Genomic DNA, 18542 nt, shown 5'->3' with positions numbered 1-18542 from the left:
TAGAGGGGCCATCACCGTCTTTACAGTGGCGGTTTGTGATCTTGCGGCTTTCTAGATTACACTGCTAGAAAGACTTAACTTACAACACGGTTTGAAGACTAAGCAAAACTTAAGTTTTAAGTTTAAAAATTAAATAAAAATATATGAGCTGATTTATTTCTAGTCTGAAAGAATTTCTTTTTGTTAATGAAATTGTCAAGTGGTTTAAAACAGTTTTTTTTAACATTTATTTATTTGTTGTGTGTGTGCACTCGAGTGTGTGTGTGCACGAACATGTGAATGCCCCCACATGTGCGTGAAGGTCAGAAGACAGCTGGGAGGAGATGGTTCTCTCCTGTGAGGAGATTTATGAGGGATATTGTCTGGGTGTTTGGGATGACAGAGGAATGATAATGTGGTCATGTTTACAAATGTTTTGTCCCCAAGTGAGCTCAGTTCATTTGCTATTGTTAGCATCTTTGTTTAACTCCTCTTAGGAAAACCAGTGTGTCTAACCACTCCTGGCTTTATCAGTGTTCACAGTTTTGTCTCCCCGCCAGATTCCAGAAATATGGGGTTTCTTTCTCTTCCCCTGACCCCTCACTTTTCCTGTCTCTCTGTCCAGTCTCATCTCCAAAGGGGAAAAGTTATACTTTCGTGAAACGTTCTCTGCCTTCTCAGTCATGCAAATACTCAGTTACAGTTTTGAGATTGCATGGCACTCTGCATTTCCTTGTTTGCTTCTGTTTCTGTGGTGGTGGCTTTTCTTTGTTTGTCCTGTTTTTAGGGGCTTCTGTCTGTTTGATACTGAGGCTTGCACCTGGGTCTCTTCAACAGTCATGGCCTCTACCACTAAAGTGCACACCCAGCCCCAAGAACAGTTTTTTGGGGTTGGGCTCTTTGGCCTTCGCGTATAGAAATGAATGACATTCATCCATTACTCACCGCATATCAGGCCCATCGAGGCCTCTCGCTGATTGTACTGTTTTTTCTTCTTTTCCCACTAACTAGAAAATACTTATTATATGACTTTAAATAAAATTACTGTAAAGTGATTTCAGTTTACATGATGGACTTATGTCTTTTAAATCATTTTGCTCAAAATGCATTTTTAGGGTCTGTTTGTATTACTATATGAAAATCTGATGTGTTGAGCCATGCATGACACATTATGGCACATGATGATAGCATATGATGATGGCACATGATGATGGCACATGATGATAGCATATGATAGTACATGATGGCACATGATGATAGCATATGATGATGGCACATGATGATAGCATATGATAGTACATGATGGCACATGATGATAGCATATGATGATGGCATGTGATGGCACATGATGATGGCACATGATGATGGCACATGATGATAGCATATGATGATAGCATATGATGATGGCACATGATGATGGCATATGATGATAGCACATGATAGTACATGATGGCACATGATGATAGCATATGATGATGGCACGTGATGGCACATGATGATGGCACATGATGATAGCACATGATAATGGCGCATGATAATGGCGCATGATAATGGCACATGATAGCGCATGATGGCACATGATGATGGCACATGATGATAGCACATGATAGCACATTCCTGTAATCTCAGGACATGGGAGACCGAAGCAGGAGGAACAATGTCAGCTTGAAGCGTAGTTTGTTATTTGTTCCTCTCATGTGTAGTTTTATAACTGCCTTTTATTGTTGTTTTATATTGTATTACATGATAAAATCTCTCTTTCTCCCTTCCTCCCCCTCTTTCTTTCTCTCTCTAGTACTTAACCTCTTACACATGTTAAGCAAGCAGCCTGCTACAGAGCTGAACCTCTGACATGTTTTAACTAATGTAAAAAAATCTCCATGTCATTGAAAAGGTCTTCTGAGAAGATAGTTGAAGTAAATGTGTCAGGGTTGTATCCCAGGAGCCTGTTGGTAAGGCTAGTGAGGACTCGACAAAGTGACTTAATTAATGTCCAGACTGTTCCTTCCCCATGGGTCACCGTATTTGACAAATAAGTTACTGGTAATAATTATAGTAACACCTAGCAATAGCTGCCTATATTCTTCTTAGAAGCTCCAACCCCCACCAGGTACTGCCTTGCCAGCTCTGGAGACAGCCTGTGAGGCAGGGTGTGGTGAGGAGTCTTCCCCACTCTCACACGTAGAAATGGAGGCCTGCAGGAGCCAGGAAGAATGAAAAGGCAGGGGATACCTCCCTGCACCCGGCTGAGAGTTCTGTGCCAGGATGAAGGTCTTGCTGCTTCCTAGTGTTTAAGACTGGGAGAGTCTGTCAGACTCAGGAGCAGCAGAAGTGAGAGCGAGACCCTGCACGCCTGCTCAGCCTCACCAGCAGCCCACGGCTGGGTGTGTCTGGGAGGGACAGCTAGCCGTCACCTCAGAGGGCCGCCTTTCTTCATCGCATCAGATCCATGCGCTTCACGCTTTTCTCTAAACCTGCCTATGCAGCAGTAAGCCCTTTCTGCGCTGATTCTGTGTGAGTCATGGTGCCGGTGTGGCTAAAGATGTGCCCTTGGGCTTTGGGGCTGTCCTTGGGAGCAAGGTCATTGTTCTCAGAGAGCTTTACTCTGAACCCAGGACTGGTAGTTTATACCTTTAATCCTAGCCAAGGAAGGCTGAGGCTGGAATGCCACGAAACTGAGGTCAGACTGGGCTGTATATAGTGAGTTCCAGATCAACCTGGACTACCGAATGAAACCTTAAGTCAGAGCAACAGCAAAGCAGTCTAATCGGGAGGAAGGCATGTCCATAAAGACAGCACCCCTCCCCCCACCTCTGAGAAGTCATTCCCAAGCCAGTGAGATGATCAGGTAACTCTGCCCTGAAGTCACTGAGACCCACAGGGAGGAAGGAGGGAACACCTCCAACAAGTGGTCTTCCAACTTCTGTATGTGTTCAGTGCTCCACACATACACCGCCACCCCAACATACAAGATACGTGTTTAAAAAGTAAGCGTTTGAGAAGAAACTATTCCCTTAATGTGTTTAAAAATAACTTTATCTTAAATCCTTGAGTGATTTGAGCCTGGCCAAGTCTCTTAGGGGTTAAGGGAGAATGTTTTTGTGGACCCTGTGTGATGCTCCTTCTTTTGTCAGGGTGGTCCCTGCAGGTGGTGCAAATCCCAGCGTTGGGCAGGAAGTCGGCCTTCTCTTACCAAGTCATAGATGGGCAGCTTCCTTTCCTTTCTCTGTTCCTGTTCTAGGCTGACACCTGCATGAGCGAAGATGTCGAGAGCTTGAAGAAGACCGTGCGGGAATTGCTTGCCAAGCTGCAGGAGGCCGAGCAGCGACACCAGTCAGACCGTGTGGCTTTCGAGGTAAGATGTGGGATCTGGAGAGAAGGTGCCCTCAGGACTGGCTCCTGGATGAAGTGCCAGCGACTTTCTCAGCATGGAGTTTGTTTCTCTGGGTGAACGGCAGCCAACAATGCAATGCTTTGAAGCCTTGCTCACCTCCTGTCTGCCTCTGCTTTCCCTGGATGTTAGTTAAAGTGTTTGCTGTCCACATCTGGCAGTAGTTTAAAGGTCAGGTCTTTTCTTTTTCTTTCCCTTCTGTGCTGAGGCCTATGCCTTCCTTCTGCTTGTTAGGCAATGCTCTACCTCGGGGCCACATGGCTAGCCCTTGAAGGTTGGCTCTTGATTCTCTGTTCTACTGAAGTGGAGTAGTAGTCCCGGATGGGGGCCAGCAAGAGTCATTGCTGTGTGTACCATAATAAGAATCACAGCTTCCGAGGCTCCTTGTTGGCAGGCACTGTTGCTGTCCTGTTCACAGAACTCCAGTGCCTGGTGTAATACATGGCATAAGGTAGGTCTTTTATAAGTGGAGGCTGAGTGAATAAGTCTGGGTTGTCAAGAAGATAACCAGGCTGGTGGACACACAGGGCTTTGCCACCTTTATTATTGTTATAGTTAATTCTTTTCTTATTTATTTTATGTGTTTGGCTGTTTTGTCTGCATGTATGTCTGCCACATTCATGCCTGATGCTTGAGGAGGTCAGAAGCGAGAATAGAGCCCCTGGAACTGGAGTTTTAGATGGTTCTGAGCTACCAGATGGGTGATGGGAATCGAGCCTGGGTCCTCTGGAAGAGCAGCAAGCTCTTTAATCCACTGAGCTATCTCCAGCCGCTGTTGTTTTTGAGACAAATCTCATGTAGCCCAGGTTAAATTCCTGATTCTTTACCTTCCCAAGTGCTGGATGTGTGTGTGTGTGTGGTCCTGGAGATTGAATGCACACTAGGCAGGCGTGGTATCAGTGAGGAACATTGTGTGTGTGTGTGTGTGTTATTTGTTTGGTCAGCCAGCTGTTGATTTGCGCAGCAAGCAGAGGACACTTTGCTGTCCTGGCTTGTGTATGGAGGTCAGAGAACAGCTTATAGGAGTCAGTTTTCTCTTTCTTCCATGTGGGTCCTGGGGACTGAACTACGTTTGCCCTGCTGAGCCATCTCATCAGCCCCTCCCAAATAATCTAGATTGTTTTAGAGGATTAAAAAAATACAAAATCTATGAACAGGAAAAGCCCCTTTCTAGTAAGAGTGTGTGAGTCTTCAGTTCAATGTGGAAAATCCTTGGGGTGTAGAATGCTGTGTGCTGGGCAGCTCTCTGTCTATTCTGTGTGCAGTCTCCCTTCTGTTACCTGTTACTGCTCACAGATAGATATGGTATGATAGGATTGTGTTTGCTGCAGGCACACTGGGAGCTTTTCCATAGAGAAAAAGAGTTGTTTTTTTATATTGTGGATGGGTGGTTGTCACAGTGCATACATGGAAATTGGGTTTCTCTTTGCTGGAGTTGGTTCTTCCCTTCCACCACATAGATCCCTGGCATCAAACTCAAATCTCCAGGCTCGATGGCAGCCACCTTTACCTTCTGAGCCATCTACCGACCCTAAACTCGGGGGTTTTTGAGAAGAAGATCGAGGATGAAGGAGAACAGCACTGAGGATGATGACTTGTCTTGGGGTTAAGGAAACTGAGCCATGACATAGCTTTCCTTAGAGCTGGGTTCAGGTTCTGTTGGATGGATTCATGAATGACCGTGTGGGGTGTTTACGAGTGCTTGCTACAATGGGTTTAGAAGAGGGAGACAGACTTAGTGTTTCTCAGTGCTGAGTTTCTAAGCAGACTTTCCTGTTAAACATAGTTTGACTTAGGGCAATTTTAAGACCAGTTTATGAGCAAAGCAGCCCTTTGGTAAAGGGGTTCCCAGTCTCTGTCCTGTGAGCCAGTTTAGATAATCTGGTTATTTATGTATCAGTTGATGACCACCCATTTCCTCTATTCTCTGGAAAGGAGGCTGAAGCTGTAGCCCTAAGCAGGTTTAGGACTTGGGAGACCGTGAGAAGTTGTGGCATTCCAGACATGCTTGTGATTTCTGACTGCATGGTGGAGCCTACTGCTCCAAAGGCCGGCCTGAGACAGTAGCAGCCAGTTTGGGATAGTGGATAGTTCTTCACCCAGTACAGCAGGTGCCCCTTAGGTCAGGTTCCTCCTACATGAACAGGGCAGGCTGAGCTGCTGTGACAGATTTGGAAAACAAGTCTGATTTGTTTGGTTTCCCCCTTTTGGGCCTGTTGGTTTTTGTAGGTTTGTTTTTGCATCTTTGTGATTCTGTGATGGACATTGGAGGTTTAGATCATGGCTGTGTTATCTGTGCTCTGGCACACATCAGTCTGAGCATGGTGCTTATGTACTGAGAAGAGAGCCCTTTTTCTAAGCTCCTGCTCAAGAAGCTGGCCTGTTTCAGGCTAATTCTTATTTTTGAGGGTGTTTCTTAACCTCTCCTGATGAAGACTATTTGTCCAGTCTGCTTTTCTGAACCTGGGGGTATGAAGGGCAAGACTGACCATTTTCATAAGTATTGCCTGTCGTGGAGTATGGACTCCTGGTCTACTGGCTGCCTGCTTCAGGAGGAATTTGCAGTGAATTTTCTTGGTTAGGGCAGGTGAGTTATGCGGACAGGTCCCGTCACACACTTCTGCATTGGGCTTTCTCTTCCCTGACTCACCGGGTCCTCCAGAGGTTGTCTAGATCCTCTTTTACCAAGTAGTGAGGCATCCGGGGTGAAGGGACGCAGAGAAATGGATGCTGAAGTTCCCGGTGGTAGCACGGGCCCTGGCATTCTCTAGCTTTGTTTGTGCCAGGGCGAGTATTGGACTAAATGAACTTGCTGCATGCAAGGAACTCCGTGGCTCTTTGGAAATGTGGAAGGACCCCAGGTCTGTACGATGTGAACTCGCACTGTGCTCGGGGCCATGCCGAACCTGAAAACCTGCTCGGGACTAGGAGGGTGTTTAGAAGGGATATCTGTGAGACTTCTCATCTGCTAGGCAGATTCTGCATGCTGCATTGCAGCACCTGTGCAGGCAGCGTGTTGGCCTTGGTGTGGAGGCGGAGATGTGGGGAAATGGCAGGCTAGAAGTGTATCTCCTGGGCTGTTTGCTTCTGATTAGCAGGGAAGTCATAGCTTTGGGTTAAGCTGGTCAGCACTGGAGGGCCATGGAGGTGTTGAAGGGGTCAGCCAGGGGATCTTGATGAACCGTGTGTGAGGGCCAGGTACTCTCCACGGTAGTCCTGGTGGAGATGGGAGTGACAACGTGCTCCATAGTGGCTTCCTTTGTCCCATCAGGGCTCTGAAGCCTCCCCAGGTTCTCTTTCTGAGGCTTATCTGTGTTTACCTTTTCTCTTCTGCCCTTCAACACACATCACAGGTTACACTCAGCCAGTATCAGCGAGAGGCAGAGCAGAGTAATGTGGCCCTTCAGAGAGAAGAAGACAGAGTGGAACAGAAGTCGGCAGAAGTCGGGGAGCTACAGAGGCGCTTGTTGGGGATGGAGACGGTAATGGTGATGTTTGGGGCCGAAATGGACGTAAGGCTTCTTTTCCCGTTAGCTCAGTAGCTCAGTGGTGTCCCTTTCCAGCAGCCGTGCACACCCCCTCCCATCCCTTCCAGCACTTTAAGAATGGAAAGTCGGACATCCAGCCTCCGTCTTCTTCCACTGCAGGAGAACTGTTCCCACTTTAGACCTGTTCTTATACAGATGCCCCCTTTGGGTTTCTGAAGACGCTTCTTAGCAGCCAGTCGCTCTACCTGGTTCACCCAGGACTGGCCGCCAGGGCTGGCAGGTGGGTTTGCACAACACAGGCCTAGTTCTCCCTACAGCGGCTGGGTGAGGCTGGGAAGTTTCTGTGCTGAAAGTGGGAAAGGCTGTCCTTGACAGGGGAGGGCACCCAGCAAACCAGCCTGGCTTGCTGCTCTTTGGCAGCAGGCCCAGGTCCAGTGGCAGCCAAGTTGCTGTTCAGGTACCCATTTCACCCCAAGCACAGATTCTGTTGCTGTCCTTTCCTGCTACATGCCTCTTTTGTTCCCCTCTAGGAGCATCAAGCCTTACTATCAAGAGTCAGGGAAGGGGAGCTGGCCCTAGAGGAGCTGCGAACCAAGAACGCCGACTGCCAAGCAGAAAAAGAAAAGTAAGGGCCCTTGCTCACTGTAAGGTTGGGTGTAGGAAAGAGAGGGCGGGTGGTGCAGCCTGCTGCCAGGGCTAGGAGGAAGCTGGCGCTGAGGTCAGATCTTCCAGTTCCAACTCAGTGTGCTCACATAGGCTGGAGCCCCACCCAGGCAGATACTGTTCGGAAGGCTGCCTTCTTCGGGGAGCTCATTTAACATGTGGGCAGTGACCTAAAGAAAAGGGTTTTATGGCTTTAGAGCTAAGGTCAGGCAGAGCTGAAGAAGCATGGCTGTTGCAGCGCCACTAGAGGGGTTTTCACTGTGAGCCACTCCAGGTTTCTCACTCCTAGAGCAGACACACGGGAAGCTCCGGAAGATCCTGTAGTTTCTCCAGTCTTTCAGTGACAGAACGGATAGCTCCATGAGGACTTACTGTTGCTCTAAGCAGTTCAGATAGAAACTAAGAACTACCTGCTGTCCTTGGAGAGCTGTAGGGATTACTGAGAGTTTTCTGCCTCCAAGGTTAGAGGGTTTGACAAATGTCCTCTGAGGAGAGGGGCTCAGAGGCGTCAGGTCAGTAGGACCCACAGAGCAAAGACTGCCTCCTGAATCATCAGGACCGGTAAGATGTTGACAGGGCATGGTGGCACATGCCCATAATCCTAGCACTTGGAAGACTGAGGAGGATTGCTGGGAGTTCAAGGCCAGCTTGTGCTGCAGAGTAAATTCTGTCTCTAACTAAACTCTTTCTGGGTGCAGTAGTGGTGTGGTCTGTACCTGTTACCCCAGGTTCTCAGGAGGCAGAGGAGGAAGGACCATGAGATCTTGGCCAGCCTGGGCATTGTAACAAGGTTTGGCTCAAAAATAAATGAACAATAAACAAAAACAGTTAGATCTCAGGTCTGATCACCCTTGTGTAAGTGACCCTTTTCAGACTCAACAGACATAACCTGAAGGGCCAAGATCAGCAGAGTCACAGCCCCCATCTGAAAATAGGGATATTTTCTCTTCTTTAGGACAACCTGGGCTGTCCTAAAGACATGCTGGACAACCTTCCCAGCATGGAAAATTCGGGCATCTTTTTATTGTAGCGCCCTTTCTGGTTTGCGTTCATAGCAAAGTAACTTTAGAAGAACAGTTGAAGCTGGGAGTGGTGGCTCACGCCTTTGATCCTAGCACTCAGGAGGTAGGTACAGGTGGATCTCTATTAAGTCGAGGCCAACAAGGTCTACATAGGAAGATCTAGGTCACCCAGGACTACATAGTAAGACCCTGTCTCAAGGGAAAAAAACAAAAGCAAAAAATGGGAAATTGGAAATCGTGTCTACTGAATATTGAGTCTTTTTTTTTTTGCTAAAATTTTCTACATCAGTTTTTTTCTCCTATCAAATCTTTTTTTATATTTTTTTCTATTCTCACATATATTACATCCTGACTTCCTTTGCCGAGTCTCTCCTCTTCCTACCTCCCCCTCCCCCAGATCCAACCCCCTCTCTGTCTCCCCTCAGAAAAGAGCAGGCCTCCCAGGAGCATCAAGCAAACATGGCATAATGTTCTACTTGGTTGCCATTGGTCCCCCAAACCAACAATGTGCAGTGGTTGTATTAGGTATCCTAAGTGATGTATAGGTAAAGTGTAAGGGAGGATGCAGAGGACATATGCAAATACTAACGAGGATCGGAAGCCCATGAGGTGGACTTCTATAACCATTCCACCTTGTGTGGGACATACTCAGGGCAGACTAAGAGAAGAACAAGAGAAACAGCGTGAGGTAATCCCAGACTAAGGCTCTGGAATGGTGTTTGACCTCTGCGTGCCCTAGTGTGGAGAACCGAGAGTGGGACTTAGGCTATGGGGCACAGGTGCGTGGTGGCTCCACCTCAGCCCGAGTACTCCCCACTTTCCAGCAGTGTGCACTTGTCTTCGGGCAGAACTTGGGGTAGCCAGTGCCTGTGGCTCTTCTGGATCCTCTGGGCATTCTTAAAACTAAGGAAAATTCCCTCTGCTCACAGCATTGCGACATCAGGCAATTTTCTACCTCTCTCTTGACACTGATCATGGGTCCCACAATCTAATCCTAGTCTAAGACTATCCAGAGTTGATTTGGGCCCCACGCGTCAAGAGCTCAGTTCTACCTCCCTCAGCTGACAGTCAAAATGAGCATGCTCAAGGACACCATGTACCACCTTCCCATTACCTATGCATCAGGTGGGGTGCTTCCCAGTTGCTTCCTCAGGTCAGGAATTTGTTGTAGTGGCTCCTGGAGCTGACGAAAAACAATGCTGTCAGGTTTGTAAAGGGTTCAGGTGAACGGATGAAGCGGCACATGCGTTGAGGTCCAGAGTGCGCCGCACCTGTTCCCAGGGAGTTAGCATACGCTGTCCTCTTGACGTGCGTGCCTATGAGTTTCTGGACCCAGGAGGTCTTTGAACACTTTGTCCAGCATGCAGGCAGGGTTGGTCTCTCCCCCTGAGGTTGGAGAAGGATTGAAGTTTAACTAGCCCCATCCTGCAACTATGTACAAACCCCAGCCAACATTCCCTTATTGTACCTAAGACACACTTGGTGTTTCTGGAGATTCTAGGCATCTTGTCAGGAGCTAGGAACACATGGCCAAATACTGTATAGTGAAACATGGCCCATTGCTCCTGGGCTTGGAAATTTATAAGGATTTGAGGAATACTCTGTTAAGAATTAAGAACAGCCAGTTGTGGTGGCACACGCCAGTAGGATTTGCTGAAGGAGGCAGAGGCAGGAGGATCATGAGTTCGAGGCCAGCCTGGCCTACAGAGCAAGTTCCAGGACAGCAGGGCTACACAGAGAAACCTTGTCTTGAAAAAACAAAAACAAACAAACAAAATTGACCGAGGAGCTGGAGAAGTGGCTCAGACACTGACTTCTTCCAGAGGACCTGGGTTCAGTTCCCAGCAACCACATGGCTCCTCACACCTGTCTGTAACTCCAATTCCAGGGGATCCGACAGACATACATGTAGGTAAAACATTACTGCACATAGAATTTTTAAAAATTCTTAGAAATTTTTTAAAAATGTAATAAGAGCAAATATTTCTTATTGAGGATCTTAACTTTGTTTGATTAGAATAATGTAAGTTCCTACTTAAATTTTTAGGGCAATCAGAAACTTATAACACGCAGGGCAGCCAACTTTCTCCTGACTTTAATACTGAAAAAGTTTAGTAATAATGTTAATAAAAAACCAGAAACCTACCTCTGATAAGGGATGCTGATGCGTGTCTGTAATCCTCGCACCTTGGGAGACTGAGGCAAGACAACACCTGTGAGTGCAGAGCTAGCCTGACAGGTTTCAGGCTACTCAGTGTGGTCATGGTCTCGGAAAACAGAACAGCCGAAGCACAGCACTCTGCCCCCTAGTGGCGTGCACATGACCTATACTGCCTCGTCCTTGGACTAGACATCTCTAAAGGGCAGGCCACGGAGGCCAGAGGGGTTCACACTTGGTGGCAGTGTGACTTCACCTCGCCTCCTGGTCTTTGTCCCCAGGACTGCTGCTCTTGAAAAGGAAGTGGCTGGGTTTCGGGAGAAGATCCACCACTTGGATGACATGCTCAAGAGCCAGCAGCGGAAAGTTCGGCAGATGATAGAGCAGGTAAGGGGGGGTGTCCCATTTTACCTGTCCTGTGTTCACCCCAAGCTTGTGCTTTCATTACCTGTCCCCTGAGCAGCTGAGTTTAAAATTGTGCATCCCGTGAGCAGCATGGGACGCACATAGAGTTCAGGTATTGCGCTCCTGTCCTTCCCTGACATTGTATTTGCATCTCGTTTCCCACTGCGAAAGGCAAGAAGCTGCTCTCACCTACGCTCTAACTCTTTGCTGGCAAATGAGTAATGGAGTCCTAACAAACCAGTTATCTGTGAAGATCACCGTCTCATACCTCCTGCAGCTCCCGGCCTCACTCTTCTGCCTGAGTTTTAGCATAAGGTTCTCCTTTTTAGTGTAAGGTCATTTCCTCCCTTTGGGTCAGCTCCTTTTACATGTGTCTTGTTTTCTGCCATTTCTTATTGTCCTGAACAGCAGCTATGATATGATAAGCACTCAAAGAATGTTTCCTAGACGAATGAATAAATAATTTCACTCTGCAGAACTCAAAGGACTAGGTTTTGCATCATCTGCTGTGCACTTTGGATTTAAGGATGGCACTTCTCACTCTGCCATCCTTGCTTCTGTGTTCATTCTTAGAGAAACATCAGTGAAGCCTTGAGTGGAGCAAGCTGTCCTTTTGACTCTGCTGGCTTTCCTCTAGCCAGGGTGGAGTTTGGTGAGTGTGAACTGAGTTTCTGCAGAAAAAAAACTCCATGTTTCTTATGTCTTTGCAGCTCCAGAATTCAAAAGCTGTGATCCAGTCCAAGGACGCCACCATTCAAGAACTCAAGGAGAAAATTGCCTATTTGGAGGCTGAGGTTTGTATATGGGAAAGACCCCAACAGGACAGACTGAGCTCTGTGTGTGGGAGAGGACAGGCTGAGGTCTGTGTATAGAGGAGCTCCAACAGGATAGGCTGAGGTCTGTGTGTGGGAGAGCCCCAATATGGAATTGAGTTATGGAGAAGCCTGGGCACAGGAAGGGGCTTGGTTCTATCTAGCAGCTGCTTTGAACCGAGTATCTGAGAGTGTTGCTCTATGGTCAGTTGGATTGTAAGCAGCTAACAGTGGCAAGACCTGTCCCTGCCGAAGGGCAGAGCCTCATGGTACAAACCACCCACCGTGGCACATCTTGACCATAAGAACTTCGCTGACAGTGGAGCCGGGCTTTGAAGGAAGAGGGCACGTTCTATAGTTAGCATCTCCTCACAGTTCTGGTGATGGGCTCAGTCAGCATCAGGGTGACTTCCTGGTCTATTTCCACTTGGCTGCTAAGCCCTTCCCGTCTGTTGACCACCTGCAGATCACTTTGCAGTCCACTGTGTGATGTCCCTGTAATAGGGAAGGCAGATGGGAAACGATATTTAGAGAAAGTATCGTCTAGAGTTAAGATAAAATATGTTGGAGAAAAACAAAATTGTAAGGACTGGAGAGATGGTTCCGGGGTTAAGAGCTTGGACTTAAGTTTAGTTCCTAGCACCCACATCTGGCAAGCCACAGCCACCTGTACATTCAGCACTGGGCATCTGGCACTTCCTTCTAGACTCCAAAGGCACCTACCTGTGTGCATGTGATGTGCACTCACACAGACATACAGAGAAATAAAAAGGAGAAGTCAAAACAATAGCAAAGAAACTACAGATATTTAAAAACTAGGCTGTTGTTGAAGGCATATGACTATGTCAGCTGGAGACAAACTCTGGATAGGAAATGTATACGGAGGAGAAGCCAGAAGTGAGCAGTGTTGCTGCCTTAGTGAGGAGCCAGCATTGGAGACAGAGAGTGGTGTCTTGTGATGAAGATGAAGAGAGAGGTGCTGGTAGTCATGGAGTTAGCGGGAGCATCCATGCAAATTAATGGGGGCATGTGGCAAGCCAGAGAGGCCCGCTGTAACCATGCTCGCCTTTCAGAACCTGGAGATGCATGACCGCATGGAGCATCTAATAGAGAAGCAGGTCAGTCATGGGAACTTCAGCACGCAGACCCGCGCCAAGACGGAGAATCTGGGCAGGTGAGTACATGCTGAGCGTGGGCCCAGGCAGGATGGAGAGAGAGGAGGAGCTTTGTAAAGCCTTCAGTGCTGAGGCAAGGAAGACGGAAACCCAGCCTTCTGCCCCAGTCTCCAATCTGACATCATCCGGCAGGCCACTCTCTAGCCCAGGACCACGCATGGCTTGTGGAAGTATATGAGCCCCTAAGAGTGCGAGTAAAATTTATTTATAATATTTACGTATTGCAAATTTGTACATATATTTGTACATTTCTAGAGGAGGGTCTTTTGTTCCTAAGAGATTCACAGAAAGGCCCCAGTCTAGGAAGAAGATCAAGAATGTCAGCTGTGCCGGGCGATGGTGGCGCACACCTTTAATCCCAGCACTCGGGAGGCAGAGGCAGGCGGATCTCTGCGATTTCGAGACCAGCCTGGTCTACAGAGCTAGTTCCAGGACAGGCTCCAAAGCCACAGAGAAACCCTGTCTCGAAAAAAACCAAAAAAAAAAAAAAAAAAAAAAAAAAGAATGTCAGCTGTGTCCACCCTCGGTTGTTTAACTACCCATCCTTATCCATCCTTATCAGCCATCATGTCAGATAGATATGTTGTGTCACAGCTGCTCCTCCAGGTAGACCTCGGGAGATGAGCCAGCACCAGAGGTGCCTTGGGTCGGGGGAGGGCGGCTGTGGGGTGGGAGGCAATAGCGCCGCCTCAGTGTTCACTCCTCTCTCTCCAGTGTCAGGATATCCAAGCCCCCCAGCCCTAAGCCTATGCCTCTCATCCGAGTGGTGGAAACCTGAGCTGCGGGAGACGCTGGGATGCCCTTGCTGTCGCTCAGACCTGCAGAGAAGCCCACCACCTCTGTAGGCCATTGATACCGACTGACTTCCCGACCGAACCCTGGTAGCCCCAGGTCTTGGGCTCATGCCCCAGGCTCCTATCCTCTGCTTGCTGGCAGATGGAGCAGAAGTGTCTGTCTCCTCGGGACACTGCAGGCCTTGGGAAGACATTCTCCTGCTAGCAGGAACAGGACAATATTCTTTCTCCCAGTTACTGTCTTTCTGGGTAACCGCTTCCCTGCTGTGTACACTGGAGTCTCGCTGCCCCGAAGCCAGGCCCTCATCACCTCCAGAGAAGTGACAAAATTTGTCTCAGCCCCCAAAAGTTGGAAGCACAGCTGTACAGCGACTGGAGAGTGTCCTGAGGGAATGAAGTTCCTTCTGCAAACAAGGCTCAGTTCTTAGCAACAAACTGTTTGTTTTTCTACTCGGCTCCACCCTGTGCCACGCTCTCCTGGGCCTCCCTCTGACAGCCAGTGTGGGGTAGCTGGCCAGGCCCAGTCTTAACCAGAGAGCCGAAACTAGACAGCCTTGCCTTTCTAGGGACAAAGTAATCTACCCTCAGGGAGCAGGTTTTAGCAGGTTCTTAAGGACCATGAATAGTTCTTGCAACCTCACTCCCCTGTGGAAGCTCCCAGTCTTCAGGTTTTCCCCTGTGGTGTCCCAAAAGGCACACCTCAGTCTTCCTGACCTGGAGCTAAGAACCACTTCTTCATCAGTCCCAGCAAAACTGTCACTGTATTTATTTTGCTAAGTTATTACTGGTTTTGCTTGCATCTCATAGCTGATTTAATACCAGTGTTCCGCAGTCTTCTGCAGAGGTGTTTGGGCATACCTGAACGTGGGGAGAGCATTCTGTTGGCTCCTTCCCTCTAGCTGCTGCTTTTCATTTCTCCCTCCTGAGTCAGTTTGTAATTCAGGAGGCTAGTGTCTGTCCCCAAGTGTGTGCTGCCCGGGGAACAGGGGAATCATGACTGTTTCAGGGGCAGGGGTGGGATCTTCTAATCTCTCCACCCAGAACAGTTTCAATTCCAGTCCCGAGTGTCCCTGCAGCTCAGTGTGTTTCCTGTAGTGTCCTCCAGTAGTGTCAACAGCACTCCAGCACCTGAACGTGGGACCACTGGGACAGCTTTAGTCTTAAATCTCCTTAGCTCACAACCAGGAGCCTTAAGTCTGTGTGTTTCTATGTGTCAGGACCAGGCCCAGGGCCTGGTGTGGTCTCTACAGTGTCCTGAGACTTCAGTCTCTACAGAATGAGGGTGTTGAACACCATCTCCATGCCCCTTCAAATTCTTTTCCTGTCTGTGACACAGTCATTGTCTGGTGACTTCAATAAATTATGCTAACATATCTCTTTGCCCCATGGGCCTGGCCTGGTCTCCTACGCCTTGGAGAGGATGAAAGAAGGTGGTATCCTGTTGTCACCATCTGAAAGATGTAATACAGCTCCCTCAGACTCTGATGTATGGGTGGTGTGGTATTTAGAAAAGCTACAGTCACCAGGCCCCGTTTTGACCTAACCCTAGCTTTGACCCCGTTTGGGGGCAATGACCTTGTGGGATCCCTGAACTTAGCCATTCTGTGCCCTGATTTGAAACAGCACTGCACAGGGTTATGGGGGATGCCAGTCACGGCAGAGGAACATGAGCAACCTGCGCCTTTGCAGAGGTGAGCAGATCCCTGGAAAGACTGACTGCAGCTCTGCAAGGGCTTATTCGTTTCTGGCAATCTCTGGATAGCACTGGGTTAGTATAGTGACTCCCTCCCACCCCTTCTGTCAGGAAGCCAGTTGGCTGCAGGGCCAAATAAGACATAGCTGAATTTACACAAACCCTTCTGGGCCAAGGAAATGGGAAACAACACCCTCCTGTTGCCTGGCCCCTCTGGTTCCCCTTTCTTTTTCAGTTGAGAATGTAACTTTTCTTCCCCTGCTTCCTCAGCCGATTGACCACACGGGTACCCAAAGGCCCTGGAAACATTCCACCCCACATCTGGATTTGCTCCTGACTCCCGGGTTGCTCTTGCCCTGGCAGTCTTGCTTGGCACAGGTATATCCAGACTGCTTGTCCCAGAATATGAACAGGCTGGAAGCAGGGTGGGGTTGGCAAGGGTGCCAAGAAGACTGGCCTGGATTGGAGGTGCTGAATGAGTGTGCTGCCTGCAGGAAAGGGAGGCTCTCCCGCAGGGAGGAGCAGAGATGTGGCGTGCAGATAGGAGCTGGGAAGAAGACGTTCTGGAGATCAAGAGCAAGGCTCTACGATTTATTTATACAAATAAAGTGTTGGGGACATCTTTGGCTTTGTATGCCACTGTGGGCTGCTGCTGAAAGGCCAAACAGGATGCTGGAGTATGGCAGGGCAGCCACTCAGCATCTTGACAGCTTCCAATTAGAGATGTCAGGGCTGAGGAGATGGCAAGCTCCTGAGTTCAGCCACTTTTATTGCCTGTGTTTTGCGGTGTTTTAAGCCAACTCCTGTGTGCTGCCGGAGGGAGGCGAGTTCTGCCTCTCCAGGACTTTTACCATGAGGGCGGTAAGAGCTGCCCAGACATGCAGCCGTCATTGCCAGCCTCCTATAAATGTGGACTGCAGACCTGGTGTGGGAAAGAAGCTCACGGGAGCGCTCGTTCCCAGCCTTCACAACAGCTGCCCGTATTCCAGGTCTTCATTTTTCTGTCTGAGCAGAAAAGTGCCCGGCGCACGCACTGTTTCACCCCGCGGAGCAGGATAACCTCAGCTGCCTGGTGATGTGGCGGGAGGACTGGAAATGTAAGGGCGGCCTCAGCAACTTAGGAAGACCTGTCTCAAAATACAAGTTTACCAAACTAAATAAAGGAGAAGACCCCAGAGCGTAGTGGTGCATACCTTTAGCCCCAGCACTTGGGAGGCAGAGGCAGGTTGATTTCTGTGGGTTTAAGGCCAGCCTGGTCTACATAGTGACTTCCAGGCCAGACAGGTTTCTAAGGTTCAAAGATGATTTGTCCATTTTTCTTTGTGTGTCTTCATCTCTGTCTCTCTTGGATCTCATTATGTAGCTGAGGCTAGCCTCAAAGTCGCCATCTTCCTGCCTTAGCGCCCCCACTCCAAGTGCTGGGATTTCAGGTGTGCACCCCACGCCTGGCTTTGTCCTTGTTTTAAATCACTGTCAGCCGTTCGCTGTTCCGCATTCCACACATGAAGTGTTTCCACATTGTGAGGACACTCTGCTTGACAGGGTGACTCACTTTACCAGAGGAGGCTAGCGCCCTCTGGAATGGAGAAGCAGTGTCCCCTCTCAAGTCAGCCCCTGGCTCTGAGCAGCAGTTTTTGGGGGGCTGGTGTGATCCAAGTTCTCCCATTCCTCAGAGCCAGGCTGTTGAGCTAGGCCCTGAGTCTGTTCAGGCTATGACTCAATGACAGATGTTCGCCTAGGGCCCTTGGCCTCTTTTCCACGCTTTGATTTAGAACTCCAGCTTCACAGGGAGCAATTGTTTCTTCTGTCCCGATTATAAGCACACGACCTTGGAACTAAAAAGTTGGAGAGGCAACTATATCCCCTTTCCCAAGGGAAATGCTTCTCCAGGCTGAGGATGGAAGAGGTGGGCCTTTAAAGGTAAGCACTTCCTGACTCACTGAGGCCGACTTTGGGCTCTAAGATGTGTGGCCTTCTGCTAGATCTCTTTCCCTGGAGCCCTGTGGAAGAAGAGATTGAGGGTTGATGGTGGCAGGATAATTCATTTCCCAACAGGGCATTGGTCCTCAGAGCACTGAAGGAAAGGGAATCAGAGTCCTTACGACTTGAGCTGTCGCAGGGCCAGCCCTGTCCTCCCTGTCACTGGGGTTCTTGGCCCAGCCTGACCCTTCTGTCTGACCTGTAACTTTCAGTGTGGTTTGTGTTTTAACTGACATGCTATGTAAACTATGTTATTGGGGAAAATTCTTGCAAAACATTGGTCAGTAAAAAAAGTGGACTTCGGGGCTGGAGAGATGGCTCAGTGATTAAGAGTACTGCCTGCTCTTCCAAAGGTCCTGAGTTCAATTCCCAGCAACCAGATGGTGGCTCACAACCATCTGTAATAAGATCTGGTGCCCTCTTCTGGCCTGCAGGCAGACAATACTGTATACATAATAAATAAATAAATCTTAAAAAAAAAAGTGGACTTCTCTTCTTGGCTGTATAATCTTGGGGTCAGGAAATCTGTAATCATCTTTCATCTATTCTGTCCCTTTTTATAGTTCCTCCTTACTCCTTCCCCTTCTCTCCTCCCTCCCCATTCTTCCGTGTCAATCTCCTATGTGCTGAGACAATAGGTGTGGGCTATCGCATCAGACTTCAGTTTCTCTGCTCATCAAACCAGACATTTTCAACTCCTCTTTCCATTTCATAATCTAATTATGTCTGGTTTGTCAACATGCCAAAGTTGATAAATTGAAAAATCTTTAAATTTTGAAAAATCTCACATGTGGTCAATGCACATAAAATAAAAATAGATTATCTTAAAAAATGTTGTTGGACTGGAAATGTGGCTAACTAGTTAAGAGTACTGGCTGCTCTTCAAGAGGACCTGAGTTTGAGTCCCAGCAATCACATGGTGGCTTTCAACTGTCTGCAGCTCCAGTTCCAGGGGATCTCACGCCCTCTTCTGGCCTCTGAG

General features: G+C 48.5%; 1 protein-coding gene across 2 annotated transcripts in view; it reads left to right on the top strand.

Moving 5' to 3' along the window:
* LOC121437752 (tuftelin) overlaps positions 1–18338 on the top strand; it is a 45426-nt gene extending 27088 nt beyond the window's left edge. For both annotated transcript variants that reach the window (XM_041637831.1, XM_041637830.1), the window contains 7 exons: positions 3221–3334; positions 6724–6852; positions 7389–7483; positions 10983–11088; positions 11817–11900; positions 12992–13092; positions 13808–18338. In XM_041637831.1, coding sequence (XP_041493765.1) covers positions 3221–3334; positions 6724–6852; positions 7389–7483; positions 10983–11088; positions 11817–11900; positions 12992–13092; positions 13808–13871 — 693 coding nt within the window. In that variant the 3' untranslated portion in view covers positions 13872–18338. The remainder of the gene's footprint in view (positions 1–3220; positions 3335–6723; positions 6853–7388; positions 7484–10982; positions 11089–11816; positions 11901–12991; positions 13093–13807) is intronic.
* Positions 18339–18542: the final 204 nt, after the last annotated feature.

This window comes from Microtus oregoni, unplaced genomic scaffold (genome assembly GCF_018167655.1).
Source record: "Microtus oregoni isolate MIOR12 unplaced genomic scaffold, Mior012 000054F_ref0000373, whole genome shotgun sequence".
NCBI classification, from domain to species: Eukaryota; Metazoa; Chordata; class Mammalia; order Rodentia; family Cricetidae; genus Microtus; species Microtus oregoni.
Note: the sequence above shows the minus strand (reverse complement) of the source record. Positions and strands in the feature narration are given on the sequence as shown.